At 47.3% G+C, this 21,606-nt stretch overlaps 1 protein-coding gene across 5 annotated transcripts in view; it reads left to right on the forward strand.

The window, feature by feature from the left end:
• The window catches only part of zzz3 (zinc finger, ZZ-type containing 3), a 167,523-nt gene that overhangs the window by 91,821 nt on the left and 54,096 nt on the right, over positions 1-21,606 (forward strand). For 4 of the 5 annotated variants that reach the window (XM_072510410.1, XM_072510411.1, XM_072510409.1 and 1 more), the window contains 3 exons: positions 11,017-11,155; positions 12,821-12,968; positions 14,046-14,191. In XM_072510410.1, coding sequence (XP_072366511.1) covers positions 11,017-11,155; positions 12,821-12,968; positions 14,046-14,191 — 433 coding nt within the window. The remainder of the gene's footprint in view (positions 1-11,016; positions 11,156-12,820; positions 12,969-14,045; positions 14,192-21,606) is intronic. The other variant, XM_072510413.1, reaches the window with a different exon arrangement.

Genomic DNA, 21,606 nt, shown 5'->3' on the forward strand with positions numbered 1-21,606 from the left:
CAAAGCTGAGCAGTGGCAACTTTGAATGTATTTTGCATGGCATGTTCCCCAGTGTTGTTTCAAATGAGAATAGTGAACTTAAAATGATGGCTCATTGGTATAATAATAATCTTTATTCGTGTCACATGTAGGCTTAAATTAAGGGACTTGTAGGAGGAAACTCGGAACACCCGGAGGAAATCCACGCACACACTGGGAGAACGTGCAGACTCCGCACAGACGGTGACCCAAGCCGGGAATTAAACCTGAGTCCCTGGCCACTGTGAAGCAACAGTGTTAACCACTGTGCTACCAAGTCGCCCACAGTCCATGCATTGGACCGTGGTAATGTTATTTCAGTGGGAGGTCCATCCTGCTCCCAAAGATCTATCTGCGAATAACGTAATTTAATACAACACATCTAAATCTCTCTTCCAGAATCCAACATGATGGTTGGTTCAGTTTTCTATTTAATTTTATTCCCTTTTGATTTTAAGTTAAATTTATGTTCACGGTATTTTAAAATAAATTTAGAGTACCCAATTCTTTTTTCCCCAATTATAGGGCAATTTAGCATCTCTGGGTTATGGGGGTGAGACCCACGAAGCCACGGGGGAATGTGCAAACTCAACACGGACAGTGACCCGGGGCCGGGATCAAACCCGGGTCCTCAGCCCTGTGAGGCAGCAGTGCTAACCACTGTGCCACCGTGCTGCCCTTGTGCTCACTATTTAATCAATTATTTATTTTGAAAAGCTTTAAATCTTTTGCTCGCCAAAGATGAGAAGTAAAATATCTTTAATTTCAATCACCCAGCGAACTGTAGGTTAGTTTTGTCGCAGTTCTACGCACAGTAAACTGCTCCAGCAATGTATCTCAGTCTTGCACCATCTTGACATTTTTCCATTGCTTTACGTCAGCTGCACTGTGGCCTTTCTCAAGTGGCGTTGCTGATTCCGTGATATAGATTTGCTGCGGTCACACTACCCGGCCGACTAAATGGACTTCATTCAGCCAGCGGAGGTGTTTCTCATCACCTGCAAAGAAAGAAAGACTTGCATTGATTTACCATTTTTCAGGGCGTCCAGCCGTCCCAAGGCGCTTTTCAACTAATGAAGTCGTTTTGAAGTATACACAATGCTAAAATGTAGAAAAAGAGGCAATCAGTCAGCGCACAGCAATTGTAATGAACGAGTTTGAAAAAAAATTATTTTGGTTGCTGGATAAATGCTAGTCGGGGGGCGTCTGCTATTCTGCTTCAAAACAGTGTCAGGAAATCTTCTCCATCACTTGAGAGGCTTTGGATTAACCTCTTGGTGTAAATAACATTTCAAAAGTTAATTTTACGGGACGTGACCTTTGCTGGCTGGGCCAGCAATTACTCCCATGGTCTGCGTTATACTTTAATTCCAGATTTTTATTGAATTCAAATTTCACCTTCTGCCCTGGTGGGATTTGAAACCGGAGTCCCAGATCTTGTTCTGGGTCACTGGATTACTAGTCCCCTGACAATGGCACTGCCTTACCTGGATTATGTGCTCCAGTTTCTGCAGTGGGACCTGAACCCACAGCCTTCAGATACAGAGGCGGGCGTGCTACCAGCGGAGGCTCAGTTGACATTTTTCCTCTTGAAGAGGGTCGGTGCCGACTCGATGGGCCAAATAGCCTCCTTCTGCACTGTAGGAATTCTATGGACATCTGGGCAGATTCTATGGACTCTCTGGATATCTGGACAGGTTTAGAATCCAGAGGTCAAGATTAATGACTAACTGACTGCACCATCAAGCTGCCGACTAATGGCATGTCCTGAGAGCAGTCACCCCAGAAATTGATTTTAATTGCCCTGTACCAAGTAACATGAAATTTCTGATTAAATCCAGGTCTCCTCAATTGGTAGCTGTGTCCGTGCCTTGTAATTACATTCATTTTCAAAAGTGCTCAGCAGGTGGTTTGAAAGTCTTAAAACTCAAGGCATGAAATCAAAGAGAAAGGAAAATATTCAATTAAAAGCTTGACTGGGACTTGTGAAAGATTGGATGTATACTTCATGTTTTGAGGTTTATGATTTTACCTGAAACCACCCCCCAAATATGTGTTAGCCATGTCTCAATGGATAGAAAGCAGAAGGTTACGAGTCCCGGTCCCACTCCAGCTACTTCACTACATAACCTAGATTACAGGCTAGAGAGTGTTGCATTGCTGGAGACCCATTTCCTGGTACCATAAACCCAAACCCCGATCTTCCCTCTGAGAAGATTGTATAAGATCTGTGGCACTATTTGAAAAAGGGTGTCCTGACAAATCTTTATACCAACAAACTTCAAGAAAGCACCCAGCTTATCTCATTTATAGCGTTGCTGTTTGGGAGCTTGCTATATACCCAGGTTGGCTGCCACACCTCCTATATTATAACCATGACTATACTTCCAAAAGAATGTAATTGGTTGTGTAGCTCTTTTGGATGTCCTGAGGTTGAGTGAAAGGTGCTATATAAATACACACCGTTTCTTTCTGTCTGTGTACATGTACTCTGAAATTTGTTACCCCATTCAAAGCTCTGCAGCCTTTGTCTTAACTCGTGACAAGTTCCACTCGTTCACTGACCTACATTGACTCCCCATTAAGCCCCACCTGGATTTTAAAATTCTCCCCCTTGTTTTCAAATCCCACCATGGCCGTGACCTTGACCATCGTCACTCTGATAGCCAGCCTTTCATCCCCATTCTTGAGAGATGGTTCAATTATTGCCTCTTGAGCATTCAAATTTTAATCACTCAATCATTAGCAGCGATGCCTACAATAGTGGAATTTCCTCCTAAAATTTCTTAAAAGCTTCCTATGTGGCTCGGAATCGACTTTCTTTTCGCATTCCTGCGAAATGTCTTGTGACAAAGTTGTACATTAAAAGATCTACATGGATGCAAGTTATTGCATACAATTAATTTTGTTAAGTTCGTTGTTACACAGTATTGTCACACCTCCTCAAAACAGGTTTGAGGACAAGGGAACGGTGGTATATAAATTCAATAAGAAGTTTTACAACACCAGGTTAAAGTCCAACAGGTTTGTTTCGATATCTCTAGCTTTCGGAGCTCTGCTCCTTCCTCAGGTGAATGAAGAGGTATGTTCCAGAAACATATATATAGACAGATTCAAAGATGCCAGACAATGCTTGGAATGCGAGCATTAGGTGATTAAATCTTTACAGATCCAGATGGGGTAACCCCAGGTTAAAGATGTGTGAATTGTGTCAAGCCAAGACAGTTGGTAGGATTTCGCAGGCCAGATGGTGGGGGGTGAATGTAATGCGACATGAATCCCAGGTCCCGGTTGAGGCCGCACTCGTGTGCGGAACTTGGCTATAAGTTTCTGCTCGGCGATTCTGCGTTGTCGCGCCTCCTGAAGGCCGCCTTGGAGAACGCTTACCTGGAGATCAGAGGCTGAATGCCCTTGACTGCTGAAGTGTTCCCCGACTGCAAGGGAGCATTCCTGCCTGGTGATTGTCGCGCAATGTCCGTTCATTCGCTGTCTCAGCATCTGCATGGTCTTGCCAATGTACCACGCTTCGGGACATCCTTTCCTGCAGCGTATGAGGTAGACAACGTTGGCCGAGTTGTACGAGTATGTACCGCATACCTGGTGGGTGATGTTCTCACGTGTAATGGTGGTATCCATGTCGATGATCTGGCACGTATTGCAGAGATTGCCATGGCAGGGTTGTGTGGTGTCGTGGTCGCTGTTCTGAAGGCTGGGTAGTTTGCTGCAAACAATGGTTTGTTTGAGGTTGGGCGGTTGTTTGAAGGCAAGTAGTGGGGGTGTGGAGCCCCACACCTGCTGACATCTAATTTAGGAGAGATAGAAGAAAGAATAAGCTTGCATTTATACGTCTTTGGCAACCTCAGCGGGCGAAATAACAGAGTAATCCCCTGTTGCAGGAAATACGGCAGCCAGTGTTTGCGCAGCAAGCTGCCACAAATCGCCATTACAAAATGATCAGACATGTTTTAATGCTGTTAATTGAGGGATAAATGTTGGTCAATCCCCCCCCCAAAAAAAAATCACACACACACACTTTGGAATAATGGCAGCCACCTAAAATAATTGTTCGCCGCAATTCTCAAGTTACATTATTCCACAAAAGAAAAGATTTGTTGAAATCCATGACCAGGAGCACGGCACCAATGTGCACCCGTATCACGGTGCTGATGTAATGGGCAAAGTGGAGTAGTGTTTCAGCAGCACAATATGTAGATGCAGCCTTTGCCCAGTCTCTCCTCTAGTGATTGGATGCTCGCATTTCCCATCCTGTTGGAAGGTTCATTCCATTTTTGAGGTCTATAAGCCGAGGAGATGTCTGGGAGAGGTGCAGCCCATCATGAATTGGAAATTCATGCTTGGCATTGCAGCTAGCTTGTGGGTGAACCGATACTGTTTACACCTCTCCAGGTATTTTGTAAATGTGCTTGCACACTGTGTAGATGGGAGAAAACTCTGCATGGGGCTGAAATGTTTTCCGGCACTGCATCCAGTAGCAGAATGCAAAAGCTGCCTTGAGTTTTTTCTTAAGAGCGATTTGTCTCTTGCCAAGATGGAGATTTCAATTTCCCACGCAGGATATTCTTTTGGTCGTTCTAAATGAACTTGTTGAATTGGTGCCAATTGTGTTGGATGCCTGAATATTTCTTTTTTGTCTGTGCTGTGGATGGATGCCATTTGGGAACTGGGCTAGTGCTGTTAAAACTCTTATTGACTACATTCCAAACCAAGAGATTATAAGTAATATCTTTCTTTTCTTCCATTTCTGGCACGCACAGACTGAGTCACAGAACTATTTGGACATTGGGTGTTTTAATACTCAATGTGCTCAGGTGCAAGATGTTAGTGGGTGGCTATTTTGATGGTGGGGGGATGTTGAAAGAGTTGCCCAATGAATCCCATTCCCTTGCTCTTTCCTGTTGGTCTTGCAAGTTTCCTTTTCAAAAAATGGCCAATCCCCTTTTCAAAGTTACTGTTGAATTTGCCTCCACGGCCGTTTCAGACAATGCATTCTAGAAATCATTGCATAAAAAAGGTAATCTTCGTCTCCCCTCTGAGGTTGACTGTGCTGCTGGCCTTTAGCAAGCATGACCATTGTAAAAACAGAAGGCCCCCTGGGAACTTCTTGAACTTCAGAATGGAAGTTTTCTCCACCACAGGTATTGAAACCCAAGCAGCAGCTCACCACCCTCCTGAAAATGGGCTAGCATCTGAATACACAAGTATGGCTGCAATGAGATAACCAATTGCGGGAGGCAGAGGCGGTGGCATCGTGGTACTACCACTGGACTAGTAAACCAAAACCCACAGTAATGTTCTGGGGACCAGGTTCAAATCCCACCATTCCAGATGGTGAAATTTGAATTCAATAAAAATCTGGAATTAAAAGTCTAAAGATGACCATGAACCCATTGTCCATTGTCGTAAAACCCCATCTGGTTCACTAAGGAAATCTGCTGTCCTTACTTGGTCTGGCCTACATGCGACTCCAGATGTGGACTCTTAACTGCCCCCTCGGGCATTTAGGGATGGGTAATAAATGCGGGCACAGCCTGCAACACCCACGCCCCATGAACGAATAATATTTTTTTAAAATTGGGAGTCTCATAGTTATGAAGTGCTTCATCATTACTCTGTTTTGCTTCTATCATAAAGGTGCCATTCGACATGGCAAGTGGAAGCATTCTGCAGTATCCTGCACCTTTTTGTTCCTGGGATTGTTGCTGTATTTCTGGTTGATGGTTATGCCAGCTAATTCCTTGTACAGCTGGACACATAGCAGTGTAGACAAATAGGGCAGAAGTATCTGATCTCGATTAACCATTTGGGGGCATTAATTGGTACATCAAGGAGCATAAAACTCACCAACTACTAGGGAATCCTTGCCTCTTACATAATAACCTTGTGTCTCCTATTGCTTTAACACTGTGATAGTCTTAGGCAGTCCCTCGAAGTTGAGGATGACTTACTTCCACACTGACAGCAAGTTCCCAGGTTACTGAGGAATCCAGTGTGTGACCCACAGTACCTGTCATAGGTGGGGCAGACAGTGGTTCAGTGGTTGGAGGAACGGGTCAGTGGGGTGCCTATGTGCCACGTGTTCCTTTCACTGTCAACGCTTGGCTTCAGCTTGCTCTCGGCGATGAAACTCAAGGTATTCGGTTCCCTTCCGGACACTTTTCCTCTGTTTTGGCTGGTCTTGGGCCAGAAATTCCCAGGTGTCAGTGGCGATGTTGCACTTTTGCAAAGAGGTTTTGAGTGTGTCCTTGAAGCCTTTCCTCTGCCCTCCTGGATTCTTGTGTCAGGCACGCGGACGATGTGGCCCGCACTGTGGTGACCCCAAGGTGTGTCTCGCCGCTTGAATTCAATGGAACTTTCTCTCAGCTCATACTTTGAAATTCAGTGATAGCCTGAACTTGCCAGTTCCTACTGAGCTCCAAAAGTACTGTCTTTCCATGTCTGTCTGTCTTTCTCACAACCTCATTGTATTGTAATTGAGAATCTCTGGGTTCTGCACCCATTTCATCATTTTCCTCAGATCCAAGAACTGTGGGATTCCTTTCAGCCCTCAGTATGAATCTTTCCCTTCATTTACAAACTTCAGGTTCGTATTCCTCAGCACCTAATCATTACTGTCTGAAATGCACCATCTCAGAACTATAAATCATTCCTGCAATTTTTACCCTTTGCGTGTGAAACGTTACAGCATGGATCTTGATCCTTCTCCTTGGCAGCTCCTTGTAGGCCGCACTATTCAATTGAGAGACGTGGTTTAGCATCCTATCGATTACAGATTTGTTCTGGAGAGAAAGGCTTCTACGAATTCAAGTCGTGGTGAGTTCTTCAGTTCTTCCTCAGGCCTGATGTCTCGGCTGGCCGTAACATTTATTTTTTTATTTTTAAATAAATTTAGAGTACCCAATTTATTTTTTCCAATTAAGGGGCAATCTAGTGTGGCCAATCCACCTAACCTGCACATCTTTGTGTTGTGAGGGTGAGACCCACGCAGACAGGGCGAGAATGTGCAAACTCTACACGGACAGTGACCCGGGGCCGTGATCGAACCCGGGTCCTCAGTGCCGTGCGCCCTCTAGACTGGAGTTTCATATGATCACTGACCAAATGACACATTGTGTGGCATGGACTGAGATATTTAGCAGCTGCAATAAAGTAACATAGTTGAGACAGTGCCCAGGCAACGAGCTGTACGAGGAAGTGCACGCGTGTGTGGTCCTTTGCCTGGCAGGCACCATTTGTCATTGTCAGGATTTGTGAGAAAATGTGTGTGCAGCAATCAGTAATCTTATGGGGAAGCAGCCTGCACACTTTAATCTAAAGCAAGCTATTACTTGCTGCTCTGATGGTTGTGTACTTGTGACCAACATTTACTTTCCCATGTCTTATGAAAAAAAAAGTTCCTAATTTGTGTTGTGATGTTGCATTTTTGTTGGAGCATGAGAGTTTATAATAGCAGGATGAGCAAGCCTCTTCGTAAAATTACATTGGCCACACCGATGCGCCTTCTCACTGTATCAGGAGGATGTATTGGTCTTGGAGGAAATGCAGCTTGGATTTGCCAGAATAATACCTAAATTCAAGGGGTTAAATTGTGAGGAGAGATTGTCAATTTAGTGGAGATTAGAGGGAGATGGTGACATAGTGGTAATATCACTGAATTAGTAATCCAAGGCTCCAGACTAATCCTCTGGGGGCATGGGCTCAAATCCCTCCACAGCAGCTGGTGAAACTTGAATTCAATTAATAAAACCTGGGATTGAAAGCTACTCTCTGTAATGGTGACCATGAAATTATTATTGTGCATTATAATGTCTTTCAGCGAAGGAAATCTGCCATCCTGCTCTGGTCTGGCCTATACTCCAGACTCACAACAGTGTAGGTGACTCTTAAGTGCTGTCTGAAATGGCCAAGCAAACCACTCAGTTCAAGGGCCATTGGGGATGGGCAACAAATGCCTTGCCAGTGACACCCACTTCCTATGAAAAAAATAAATACATAAAAAAATCCAGGGTTGTATTCCTGGAATGTAGAAGGTGAAGTGATGACTTGATCAAAGTTTTCAACCTTTTAAGGGAAACTGCAAGCATGGATAAATCAATTTAAGCTGGTAACGAGGCTCATTTAACACTTACAAGAAGCGACATACACAGGGAGCCATTCTCTGCAAATAAAAGGAACGAGCTCAAGCCTTGCAGATTTTTTTGAATGGCCCGGGAGCTTGACAAGCCTATAGTTCTCAATTCCTTTCTCCGTGGCAATACCTCGGCCAATCAGAGTCAACTTGCCAACCATTCAGCCCCCTGTTCTCCAATAATGTAAATTGTTGTGATCGTTTGAAATTTGACATTCTTGTGTTTGTCCTGATAAGTACAGTACAAAGAGCCTTGGCAACATGTCTCTCTTTCGACGATGTTCAGGTTCTGGACTACCAAGCAACTGTTTGTCACTTAAAACTGCTGATAGACTAAGCTTGGAAGCTAGCAAGCTAATTAAAAATCTTAATAGCACTGGCAATAGATAACTGGCAGTTCAAGAATGGTCTTGTGTCTAAGTCAGTGACGTGAATACAAGCCCCATGGCCTTGTGATTCGCAATGTAGGTGTGCTCAACTTTTTTTGTGGGATTTAAAAGCCAGATAGATGCAAGAAATCCTGAAGGAGGAAAACTAAACGTTGGAAGACACAAAATTTGGTGATTAATTTCTCAGATAAGCAAGGGTTTTGTGAGGAAAAGGGGCCTGATGATGCATTCAGCTGTAAATTCATTGGGAGTTGTATTTCCATAGAAATCTGTAGAACCCCTACAGTGCAGAAGGAAGCTATTCGGCCCTCGGCCTTCCATTCGACCCTCCAAAGGAGCACTCAACCTTGGCCCACATCCCTGCCCAATCCCTGTAACCCGGGCACTGATAATGGCCAATCCACCTAACCTGGAAAAAAAATGAAAATCGCTTATTGTCACAAGTAGGCTTCAAATGACGTTACTGTGAAAAGCCCATAGTCGCCACATTCCGGCGCCTGTTCGGGGAGGCTGGTACGGGAATTGAACCGTGCTGCTTGCCAGCCTTGGTCTGCTTTCAAAGCCAGCGATTTAGCCCAGTGTGCTAAACCAGCCCCAACCGGCACATCTTTGGACTGTGGGAGGAAACCGGGGCACCTGGAGGAAACCCACGCAGATACAGGAAGAAAGTGCAGACTCTGCCCAGACAGTCACCCAAGGCTGGAATTGAACCTGGGTCACTGGCGCTGTGAGGCAGCAGTGCTAACCACTGTGCCATTCAAATTTGAGAGAAATTGCCAAGAAACTAAAGTAGATTGGCACCTTGAGCTCCTCATGTTAACAATGACTGGGCTGCGATGATGAAAATGTAAAATGAGCCCCTGGAAAACGAAAAGAAGCACCCAAAAATCAAAATGTTGTCCTTAAATTAAGCTCGGCATATTTTTGCTCAAAAAGAACCCTCAAAAATATAAATTATTTTGACCTCTGGACCTGGCATTATTTCTGAACAAATCATTGAAGGTGGCAGGACAGATTGAGAAGACTGTTAAAAGAAAACATATGGGGCGAAATTCTCCCCCAACGGCGCGATGTCCGCCGACTGGCGCCAAACACGGCGCCAATCAGACGGGCATCGCGCCGGCCCAAAGGTGCGGAATGCTCCGCATCTTTGGCGGCCTAGCCCCAACATTGAGGGGCTAGGCCGGCGCCGGAGGGATTTCCGCCCCGCCAGCCTGGCGGAAATGGAGTTTGTTGCCCCGCCAGCTGGCGCGGAAATGCGGCGCATGCGCGGGAGCGTCAGCGGCCGCTGTCAGTTTCCCGCGCATGCGCAGTGGGGAGAGTCTCTTCCGCCTCCGCCATGGTGGAGGCCGTGGCGGAGGCGGAAGGGAAAGAGTGCCCCCACGGCACAGGCCCGCCCGCAGATCGGTGGGCCCCGATCGCGGGCCAGGCCACCGTGGAGGCACCCCCCGGGGTCAGATCGCCCCGCGCCCCCCCCCCCCCCCCCCCCCAGGACCCCGGAGCCCGCCCACGCCGCCTGGTCCCGCCGGTAAATACCAGGTTTAATTTACGCCGGCGCGACAGGCAATTTCTGGGCGGGACTTCGACCCATCCAGGCCGGAGAATCCAGCGGGGGGTCCCGCCAACCGGCGCGGCCCGATTCCCGCCCCCGCCCAATCTCCAGTACCGGAGACTTCGGCGGGGGCGGGGGCAGGATTCACGGCGGCCTACGGCCATTCTCCGACCCGGCGGGGGGTCGGAGAATGACGCCCATGGTATCCTTGGCTTTATAAATAGAAGCCTGGAGCACAAAGTCAAGAACGTTATGTTGAGCCTTTATAAAACACTGATAAGGCCTCAGCTGAAGTATTGCATTTACTCCTGGATACCACACTTGTGGAAGGGTGAGCGTGCAGATGGGACTTACTAGAATGGTACAGGGGATGACGGACTTCAGACCTGTAATGTGACTTGAGAAGCTGAGGTTATTCTTCTTGGAGCAGGGACGGCTAAGAGGTGTTGAAAATAGTGAATTGTTTTGATAAAGTTAATAAATAGAACCTTTACAGGGCCGGAAGGGTTAGTAGCCCAAAAGGACATCATTTTGGTCAATCAGTGATAGAACCAAAGGCAGTATGAAGAAACCTTTTCACAGTGAGTTGTTGTGGGTGTGCTGTCTGAAAGGATGGGGGAAGCAGGTTCCAAAGGGGGTTCGATAAATACTTGAAGGAAATATATTTGCATGGCTGTGGAGAAAGAGCAGGGACTAATTGGGTAGCTTGGGAAAAGAGTCGATATAGGCATAATGGGGGCGAATGGTCTTCTGTGCTGTGTCACTCTTTAATTTGTAACCTTAATTTTGAGGCCTTGCCAAATTCTCTCTTTCCCCCCCCCCCCCCCCCTCTGCTCATTTTAAGTTTCTACACATATAACTCATGGTTTGTTCAGAATAACTTGATGCAGCCCGTATTATCTTTTACTCAGTTACCAGAGGCTGCTACAGACCATTGCTGTGCTGGAAGCCCAACGGGCCCAGGCTATCCAAGACTTGGAACGTTTGAGCAGACATCAGAAAGAAGGGATGAAGGAACCCATTGCGTTTGTGGAAAATCTCCAACAAAAGGTAGGTCATTAACGAGCCTTTAATAAGTGTGTTCTGTAATTCATTAGAGAATGTTATGGATCATTTTACTCACTGTTTTTGTCTGTGTATTTTTATCTGTTTTTCACTAAAATCCCACATGGTGATATAAATCAAGTTATTTAGATAATTACAAATCCAATGTATTGGATTTGCCCAAGATACTTAAAAATGATTAACATGGGAATAAAGAAGGGCTACCTTACGAGTGTAAAACTTTATGACTTGGTGGAGTGTGTGATCTGTAGGTGGATTGAGCGAAGTCCTTTTTTAGACTCCACCACCCCAGGACCGAATGCATAAACTAGATTGCAGGGATGAGCAAATACCTCATTGTCAGAAATACAGATGAATTGTTGATCAGATACCAAAGCTGTGATGTGAAAGGTCACCTGAGATCAAATGGGCAGAAGGGCTCTCTTTACCTGAGATTTCGGAATATAGGCAATACCAGCAAGGCAATATTTATTACCCATTCATAATTAACATGAGGATATTAAGAGACACCACACAATAAAACTGGAGCAAGACCAAGGTTAGGGCTGATGGGTTTTAACTATTGAAGGCTTTACCAAACTATTCGAGCTTTTAAGACCGCTTTTAATGGCCATTTTCTGGTGCTGATTTATTGAATTCAGTTGTGCAGATGCCCCTCTGAGTAGTCCAGTATCATAACCATTAGATCCAGTATACCTACCTAAATACAGTCTAAATACAGGGGCTGGTTTAGCACAGGGCTAAATCGCTGGCTTTGAAAGCAGACCAAGGCAGGCCAGCAGCACGGTTCAATTCCCGTACCAGCCTTCCCGAACAGGCGCCGGAATGTGGCGACTAGGGGCTTTTCACAGTAACTCCATTTGAAGCCTACTTGTGACAATAAGCGATTTTCATTCATTTTTCATTCTTTAGCTGTCTCCTGTATGTGGAGATGAGATGGGTCCAGTGGGACTTTGTAGAGTTGGTGCTGTTTCATGGTCGAAGCAATCCAGTGACAGCATAAACATTTCCCTCTGCAGACCCATGACTATTGCCTCCTTTGACCCACTTTGTCGCGGCTGAATGAAGCAGCTTGACTGAACTGCACTGCAGTATCAGACAAGTGATCAAGAGCTGGAGAAACCTGCCCTGCAAATGGGTGGAGGAATACGTGGTCGGATCTAGAGTTCAGCCTTTTAAGAAATTTCTGGGAGATGTTAACAGCAGTCTGAAATGGAGAATTAAATTTGCTAAATAATTTTCATAGAATATGGCACGGAAGGCCGTTTGGCCCATCGTGTCTTTGCCGACTCTTTAGTCCCATTTCCCTGTTTTCCAATTTTCTATTCCAAGTAGGTATCCAATTCCCTTTTAGAAGCTCAGTTGAATCTGCTTCCATCACCCTCCCAGGCGGTGCATTCCAGACAGTAACTGGCTGTGTAAGATTGTTTAAAAATTGCACTTCTCCTCTGATTCGTTTTGCCAATTATCTTAAAATCTGTGATCTGTGGTTATTGACCCTTCTTCCAGTGGGAACAGTTTCTCTCTACCTACTCATAATCTCCATCACTTTTTCTGAGCACTTGTTTGACAAAGAGCTATTGGAAAGAAAATCTGATACACTGAATGTGGATGGATTTTTTAAATGCTTTAAATTGGCCTGTAATACAGGTTGACATGGGTTTTCCATGCCCGCAAAGAGTGGTTCAGCTGCCTCCGATCCCGTGGGACCATTATACGTCTGGGCTAGGAAATTTTGAGAAAGAATACAGAAATAAGAAACACAACACACGGAGGTTAAAACTCGTCTTTGACAAAGGTACTTGTTTGTCTCTATAATTTGTTCTTTATTCAGTTTGCCATGACAGTTCTTCGGATCTTGACGTTGATAAATAAAAGCTATTGAGAAATTTCCTTCAACTAAATATTGGGAAAACACTGTACATTGTTTTCGGTCTCTGCCACAAACTCCACTCCTTAGCTGCCAACTCCATCCCACTCCCTGACAACGGTCTGAGGCTGAATCCAACAGCGGCATAGTGGTTAGTACTGCTGCTCACAGCGCCAGGGACCCGGGTTCGATTCCGGCCTGTGTGGAGTTTGCACTTCTCCCAGTCTGCATGGGGTTCCTCCCAGGGGCTCCGGTTCTCCCCCCCACAGACCAAAAATGTGCAGTTAAGTTGATCGGCCATGTTAAAGATTGCCCCTAATGTCCAAAGATGTGCAGGTTAGGTGGGGTTATGGGGATGGGCAGGGGAATGGGCCACGGTTGAGTGCTCTTTTGGAGGGTTGGTACAGACTCAATTGGATGAATGGCCTCCTGCACTGTCGGGATTCTATGACTTGCAACCGTGGCATGACTTTTGACTCCCAAGATGAACTTGTGACCAGTTACCCGCACCAATAGTAAGGCCGCCTCATAACATTGTCTGACCATGTGCCGCTTCTGCTGAAATCCGCATCTGTGCCTTTGTTACCGTTAGACCTGACTATTCTCGCCCACTCGTGGCTGGTCGCCCACATTCTACCCTCCATAAACTTCAGCTCATCCAAACCTCTGCTGCTCATGGTCTTACTCACACCAGTCACCCCTGGTGCTAACCCACCAACACTGGCTGTGCAATTCCCTCTCCCTAAACCACTTTATCTCACATGCCCCCTGGAAAACGCTGTTTAAACCTACCTCTTTTATCAAGCTTTTGGTCATCTGCCCTAAGATTTCCTCACGTGGCTAAGCATCAGATCTGGTTTTAGAGTGTCCCTATGAAACGCACTGGGGTGTTTTGTTATGTTCGAGGAGCAGATGTTTCCTTTTGCAAGTATAAGTTTAGTCCTTTTTTAGAAATTGCATTTTGTTTTATTTGGAGCTCCTCAAATTTTGTTTAATATCTGAAAGTTTTCTCGGCTGGGCTAGGTTTGCCTGTGAGACCAAAAAGTCCCATGGATTCCAAGAAGGATGCGGAGTCATCATCTTCCTCTTTTTACACTTCAATGTTGCCTTCAAGCGATGCCCCCGAAGTAATGCTAAACAGCCGTGCGCAGGTGAGAAAATGCTTCCAGGGAAATGGTGAAAATGAATGAATTTGATGCAATATCTTAATCAACACTATCATGAAAAATGTTTTTAAAGATGCAAGTTTAAAGTTAGTACAAAGTGGCTTCAGGCTCACACCAGCACTAAACTCGCGTAGCATAAGTCGGGTATTAAGGCCTAAATTGACTGAGAGTCTTGATTTGACATTCGATTGAACATTGTCTCTTGAGTTCATACTTAATTCCTCTCATTAAATCAGTGACGAGGAAATTTGCTTTTCGGCCGTACTACAATTTTACAGCACTGTATGCGCCCCTCGGTCCTGCAATGTCATTTTTAGGAAAAAGGATGCCAATCTAGAAGGACAATTGGCAAATTTCCTTCACTCTGCTTAACTAGACAGCTGCTGTGTTGGGGCATGAGCAATGATGTGCTTATCAGATACGTTCTGTTAATGTCAAATCAGAGGTGATCTGGCTAAAGCAATGACATGACAGATGGGAATGATTTCCTCCTGCTCATGGGGAGCAATCTTAAAGTTGACCTGAGCATGTTCATAAGTAGATTCATCTCATATTGAAATGTGCTTGGGAGCTCTCATTCCCAGATGTTGACCCGCAGTGAGAAAACTACCCTATTTTGGCATTAAATGGTTCAGTAGGAGTGAAGGGAGATTGAGCTAAGATTTCCTCTTGCATTCTTGATAGAGCAAAATTGTAAGCGGGTTATAAAGAAAGGATGTGCATTGTCACTGTACCTATTGCACATCTGAAATCTTACCCATTGTTGGAGCAAAGCACAGGGAATTGTACTGTCTAACCAGCAACCAGGTGCTTGAAATGGGAGCATATTATGAAGGCTAAGATCACTCAAAAAAAGAGGCTAAAATAAGCTACTGAAGCACTGATGTGCATTAAATAATGCAGATTGAGATTCCTTGATTTTAAACATTTGTTTTCCATATTCCTATTTTTGTAATATTACTTAGAATTTACATAACAGAAGCAGGCCCCTTGCACCACATGAGCAAATGCTTCAGGGACATGAAGCAAGATCAGGCTTGAATTGGCATCTGTATGGAGTTTAAAAAAGAAAATTTAGAGTACCCGATTCTTTTTTTTTCCAATTAAGGGGCACTTTAGCATGGCCAATCCACCTAGCCTGCACACCTTGGGGTTGTGAGACCCATGCAGACACAGGGAGAATGTGCAAACGCCACATGGACAGTGACCCAGGGCCGGGCCCGAACCCGGGTCCTCAGTGCTGTGAGGCAGCTGTGTTAACCACTGAACCACCATGCCGCCCCGACATCTGTATGGAGTAATGTGTCTCTGCACCTGTAAATTATTTGCATGGAGGAGACTTCCGGTTGTGGCTATGCGGAGCTAAGTCGCACATTCGGCGGCTCCCGCTAAAACGGACTTTTGGGCTCACCAGAGGAGCCCCAACGGCAATTTTTCCGACGACTTCCAGTATGGGAAGGTGAGCAAAGTCCCCCCTCCATAGTATATGGATTGGACCAGGAGTGGAGCGGTCAAAAAAGTGTTTTTGAAGCAGCGAAAAGTGCGAGGGAGAAAAAACAAGATGGCGGCGGGCGGAGATCAAGCGGCATGGGTGCAGGAGCATCAGGAGTTTCTCAGGCACTGCTTTGAGGAGCTGAAGAAGGAGGTGCTGGCGCCAATTCTGATGACGATCGAGGAGTTAGTGGAGACCCAGAAGGCCCAAGGGGCGGCGATCCAGGAGGTGCGGGAAAAAGCCTCGGAGAACGAGGATGAGATCTTGGGCCTGGCGGTGAAGATGGAGGCACACGAGGCGCTGCACAAGAGGTGGGCGGAAAGATTCGAGGACCTGGAGAACAGGTCGAGGAGGAAGAATCTTCGCATTCTGGGTCTCCCTGAAGGAGTGGAGGGGGCCGATGCCGGGGCATATGTGAGCATGATGCTCAACTCGCTGATGGGGGCGGAGGCCTTTCCGAGTCCCCTGGAGCTAGAAGGGGCTCATCGGGTCCTGGCGAGGAGACTCAAGGCCAACGAGCTGCCAAGGGCGGTGGTGGTGAGGTTTCACCGTTTTGTGGAGAGTGTGTTTTGAGATGGGCCAAGAAAGAGCGGAGCAGCAGGTGGGAGAATACGGAGATCCGAATCTATCAGGACTGGAGTGCGGAGGTGCAAAGAGAGCTGGTTTTAATCGGGCCAAGGCGGTGCTCCATCGGAAGGGGGTGAGGTTCGGAATGCTGCAGCCAGCGCGATTGTGAGTCACATTTAAGGATCGACACCACTACTTCGAAACGCCTGAGGAGGCTTGGACCTTTATACAAGCTGAAAAGTTGGACTCAAACTGAGGGTTTGTGGTTGTGGGGGGATATACAGGGTTTTAACTATGCGTAGGGAATGTTCCACGGGTTGGGTGATGGATGGGGATGGGGATGGGGGGGGGAAGAGATCTGATGGGGAGACTGAGAGAGTGTGGGCGCTGGTACTGGAGGGAGGGGAGGCCCGGGGATGGAGGAATTGGGATAAGGCCGCAACAGGAGCAGCGCCAGAGGGGGCGGGGCCGGCTCAGGAAAGCGCGGGCTTTTTCCCGCGCTAGAGAAGGACGGGGGTTTGGGTGGGGGGGGGTGGAGGAGCGCACACTAATTGCTGGGGAGGAGGGGGAGGGGGGATTCCCACACGGGCGGGGGGGGGGGCTGACTTACGGGAGTGTTATGGGGGGAGCAAAAGAGCTAGATACGTATCTAGCGGGGGAAGGGGGGGGCAATAGGGTTGCTGCTGCATTGGCCGATGGGGAACTGGAAACCGAAGCGGTGGTCGGGACGGGGGTCCCCCGTCTGGGGGACTGGAGAGTGCGGGAGGCGCGGGCACGGGACATCCCTAGAAAAGGAGATGGCTAGTCGGGGGGGCCTCTTAACCAGCCCATTCAGGCCCCTCACATTCCAAGTTATCAGCCGGATTGGGGGGTTAAGAGGGCCCGAGTGTTCGCGCACCTAAAGGGACTGAAGGCAGACGTGGTCATGCTTCAGGAGACACATTTGAAGGTGGCGGATCAAGTCAGGTTAAGAAAGGGATGGGTAGGACAGGTATTCCATTCGGGGCTGGATGCAAAGAACAGAGGGGTGGCAATACTGGTGGGGAAGTGGGTGTCGTTTGAGGCCGAGAATATTGTAGTGGACAATGGAGGTCGATACGTGATGGTGAGCGGTAGGTTGCAGGGGGCGTGGGTGGTATTGGTAAACGTATACGCCCCGAATTGGGATGATGCTGGATTTATGAAGCGCATGTTGGGACAGATTCCGGATCTGGAGGCAGGAAGCTTGATAATGGGGGGGGGGATTTCAACACGGTGTTGGACCCAGCATTAGATCGCTCCAGATCTAGGACGGGGAAGAGGCCAGCTGCGGCCAAGGTGCTTAGGGGGTTTATGGACCAGATGGGGGGAGTAGATCCGTGGAGATTTGCTAGGCCCTTGGCCAGGGAATTTTCTTTTTTTTTCTCACGTACACAGAGCCTACTCCCGGATAGATTTTTTTGTTTTGAGTAGGACGCTGATCCCGAAAGTGGAGGGAATGGAGTACTCGGCCATAGCCATCTCGGACCACGGCCCGCACTGGGTGGAGCTGGAGTTAGGAGAGGAGAGGGACCAACGCCCACTGTGGTGTCTGGATGTGGGATTACTGGCGGATGAGGAGGTGTGCGGGAGGGTGCGGGGGTGCATTGAAAGGTATTTGGAGGCCAACGACAACGGGGAGGTGCAGGTGGGGGTAGTATGGGAGGTGCTGAAGGCAGTGGTCAGGGGAGAGTTAATCTCCATCAGGGCTCACAGGGAGAAGAGAGAGGGCAGGGAAAGGGAGAGGTTAGTGGGGGAGATCCTAAGGGTGGACAGGAGATATGCAGAGGCCCCCGAGGAGGGACTACTTGGGGAGCGGCAAAGTCTCCAGACGGAATTCGACCTGTTGACCACAGGGAAGGCAGAGGCACAGTGGAGGAAAGCACGGGGGGGGCGACGTAAGAGTATGGGGGGGGAAGGCGAGCCGGATGCTGGCACATCAGCTCCGTAAGAGGATGGCAGAGAGGGAGATAGGTGGAGTCAAGGAAAGCAGGGGAAGTTTGGTGCGGAGTGCGGTGAACGTGAATGAGGCATTTAAGGTCTTTTATGAGGAGCTGTACAGATCTCAGCCCCCAGCGGGGGAAGAGGGGATACGACGATTTCTAGATCAACTGAGGTTCCTGAGGGTGGAGGAGCAGGAGGTGGCTGGTTTGGGGGTGCCAATTGGGTTGAAGGAGCTGGTTAAAGGACTGGGGAGCATGCAGGTGGGGAAGGCCCCGGGGCCAGGTGGGTACCCGGTTGAGTTTTACAGGAAGTATGCAGACCTGTTAGCCCCGTTGCTAGTGAGGACTTTCAATGAGGCAAGGGAGGGGGGGGACCCTGCCCCCGACAATGTCCGGGGCGCTGATTTCTCTGATCCTGAAGCGGGACAAGGACCCACTGCAATGTGGGTCGTATAGGCCGATTTCGCTCCTCGATGTGGATGCTAAGTTGCTGGCAAAAGTGCTGGCTATGTGAATTGAGGACTGTGTCCCGGGGTACTTGTATTAAACAAAAAAAAGCATATGGGAGGGTTAATATGTGCGGGAGAAACCCATTGTATGAGTTCTGTATTATGTTTGATTGATATGTTTATGATCTGTTGTTTTCTCTTTTTCTTTTCTGTTACGGGGGTGGGGTTTAATTGGTTGAAAATATTTGTTGGAAAAACGTTGAATGAACATATTTTTAAAAATAAAAATAATTTAAATGGAGTCATGGATATTGAGCAGTGATCATAATTGTTAACTTCAGATTTTGGTAGTCCCAACAAAGTTTTTGGCAGTGAAAGTGTTTGAAAGTATTCACACATTATTCTCATTGTCCCCATCTGTATATTCCTGTCTGTCGCAACCCATGCGCTCACTGCAATGAATACTAATTATTCACACAATTGTCCCAAGATGTATCTCCATAAGCTATGTGTTCATATGCGAGAAAATAATTTAATTCCACACAGAAATGTTACTCGCCAATCAGGTGCGCAGTGCTGTCTTATGCCACTGCAGTGCTCCATCTGCTGATTGTAACCAACAACCCTCTTCATTTCCATGAAAGAACAAAGAAAAGTACAGCACAGAACAGGCCCTTCGGCCCTCCAAGCTTGCGCCGACCATGCTGCCCGTCTAAACTAAAATCTTCTCCACTTCCGGGGTCCTTATCCCTCTATTCCCATCCTATTCATGTATTTGTCAAGACGCCCCTTAAATGTCACTATCGTCTCTGCTTCCACCACCTCCCCCGGCAGCGAGTTCCAGGCACCCACTACCCTCTGTGTAAAAAAAAAAAAAAAAAAAAAAAAAACTTGCCTTGTACATCTCCTCTAAACCTTGCCTCTCACACCTTAAACCTATACTTCCTAGTAATTGACCCCTCTACGCTGGGAAAAAGCCTCTGACTATCCACTCTGTCTATGCCCCTCATAATTTTGTCGACCTCTATCAGGTCGCCCCTCGACCTCCGTCGTTCCAGTGAGAACAAACCGAGTTTATTCAACCTCTCCTCATAGCTAATGCCCTCCATACCAGGCAACGTCCTGGTAAATCTCTTCTGCACCTTCTCCAAAGCCTCCACATCCTTCTGGCAGTGTGGCGATCAGAATTGAACACATCGTTAGCTCACCATTAGTAGTGGCTGGTCATCCAATATAGCATCATCTACAATGCTGACCTGAAAACTGGATTAAAGCCTGTTTCATTTTGCTGTATGGGCTAGCTATCCCTGTCTTCTATTTGTAAGCAGGACACACAAGGAGGTTAGTGCTAGGATCAGCAAGCATGAACTTCAAATTGAGTTCCACGTTCGCCTTACAGGAGTAGCTATCTGTGGGAATGCTTCCGAGAGAATTTACAATGCCATTTAGGTTAGATCTTCGGTTTTGGTTTCAAAATAGTGTGTCTAAATCTTGGAGGCTGTAATTCCTGTTGGCCTTCGGATATGCTGGAAAGACAACTTCAGTTAAGGAAATGGGAAATATTCCATTTTATGTAAAGATACACTTTATTCTAAAAGGGAGCCACGCTTTCACCGTTAAAAGGAGACAGGGCCTGAGAAAATCTCTGCTGTTTATCTTTTGTAGAGCAAGAGAGAGCGTTGTGTGACATCTCAAGATCTCTGACCATCTCGAAGTGTTTTACAGTTAATGAGCCAACAATTTTCAAACCCCCTGCACAGCCCCACTTCTCCAACCACAGGTCACCCAACCAAGCCGCTACCCCGGTGGCGATGCCGACCGATACTCCAGTAAAATTCGCCGCCGTGCAATCAGAGAGGCGAAGGCCAGGGCATCGGTCTTCCTTCTCTCCATGAGCTCCGGCTCCTCTGAAACCCCCAAGTATCGCCACCAAAGGGTCCGGGTCCACCACCTCCTCCATTGAGAGGTTGATGTTGGCCGGTACACAGCGGACAACTTTTGTGTTGCTCTTCCTCATCTGAAAGATGGTCCCTCCAGTAGTGCAGCACACTCAGAATGCCAGGCGAGAGATAGAGGAGGGTATGTGGGCTGATGCCCTAAGCAGGGTAAATTCCTCTTCCTCATGCGCCAGGCTTAGCCTGATTCAATTTAAGGTGCTACATAGAGCACACATAACGGGAGCAAGATTGAGCAGGTTCTTTGGAGTGGAGGACAAATGTGGGAGGTGTGGCAGGAGCCCGGCAAACCACGCACATATGTTTTGGGCATGCCCGGCACTGGAAGGGTATTGGAAGGGAGTGACGGGAGTGATTTCGTGGGTGGTGAAGGCCCGGGTCAAACCAGGCTGGGGGTTAGCTCTATTTGGAGTTGCGGAAGAGCCGGGAGTGCAGGAGGCGAAAGAGGCTGACGTTGTGGCATTTGCGTCCCTAGTAGCCCGGCGCAGGATCCTACTCATGTGGAAGGAGGTGAAACCCCCCGGACTGGAGGCCTGGGTAAATGATATGGCGGGGTTCATTAAACTGGAGCAGATAAAGTTTGCCCTGAGAGGATCGGCTCAAGGGTTCACCAGGCGGTGGCAGCCATTTCTCGACTACCTAGGGGAACGTTAGAGGGAAGACAGACGACCAGCAGCAGCAACCCAGGGGGATGGGGGGTGGGGGGGGGGGGGGGGGGGGGGAGGGGGGGGTTAGTTTAGTTTAGGTCAAAGATAAAGGGGTTTTGTTACTTGTGTATTGTTAACATTTTCTGTATTGTTATTGTTGCGTTTGCTTTGTAAGAGGGGAAAAATTGTTGTTTGGGAAAAAAATTTCAATAAAACGTATTTTTTAAAAAAGAATGCCAGGCGAGAAGATGTGCTCAAATCAGGGGACTGAAGCTTGAACTCCAGACCTACTGACTCACTGGATACTAACTGAGCCATGGCTCACACTG

The sequence above is a fragment of the Scyliorhinus torazame genome, chromosome 7 (genome assembly GCF_047496885.1).
Source record: "Scyliorhinus torazame isolate Kashiwa2021f chromosome 7, sScyTor2.1, whole genome shotgun sequence".
Lineage (NCBI taxonomy): Eukaryota > Metazoa > Chordata > Chondrichthyes > Carcharhiniformes > Scyliorhinidae > Scyliorhinus > Scyliorhinus torazame.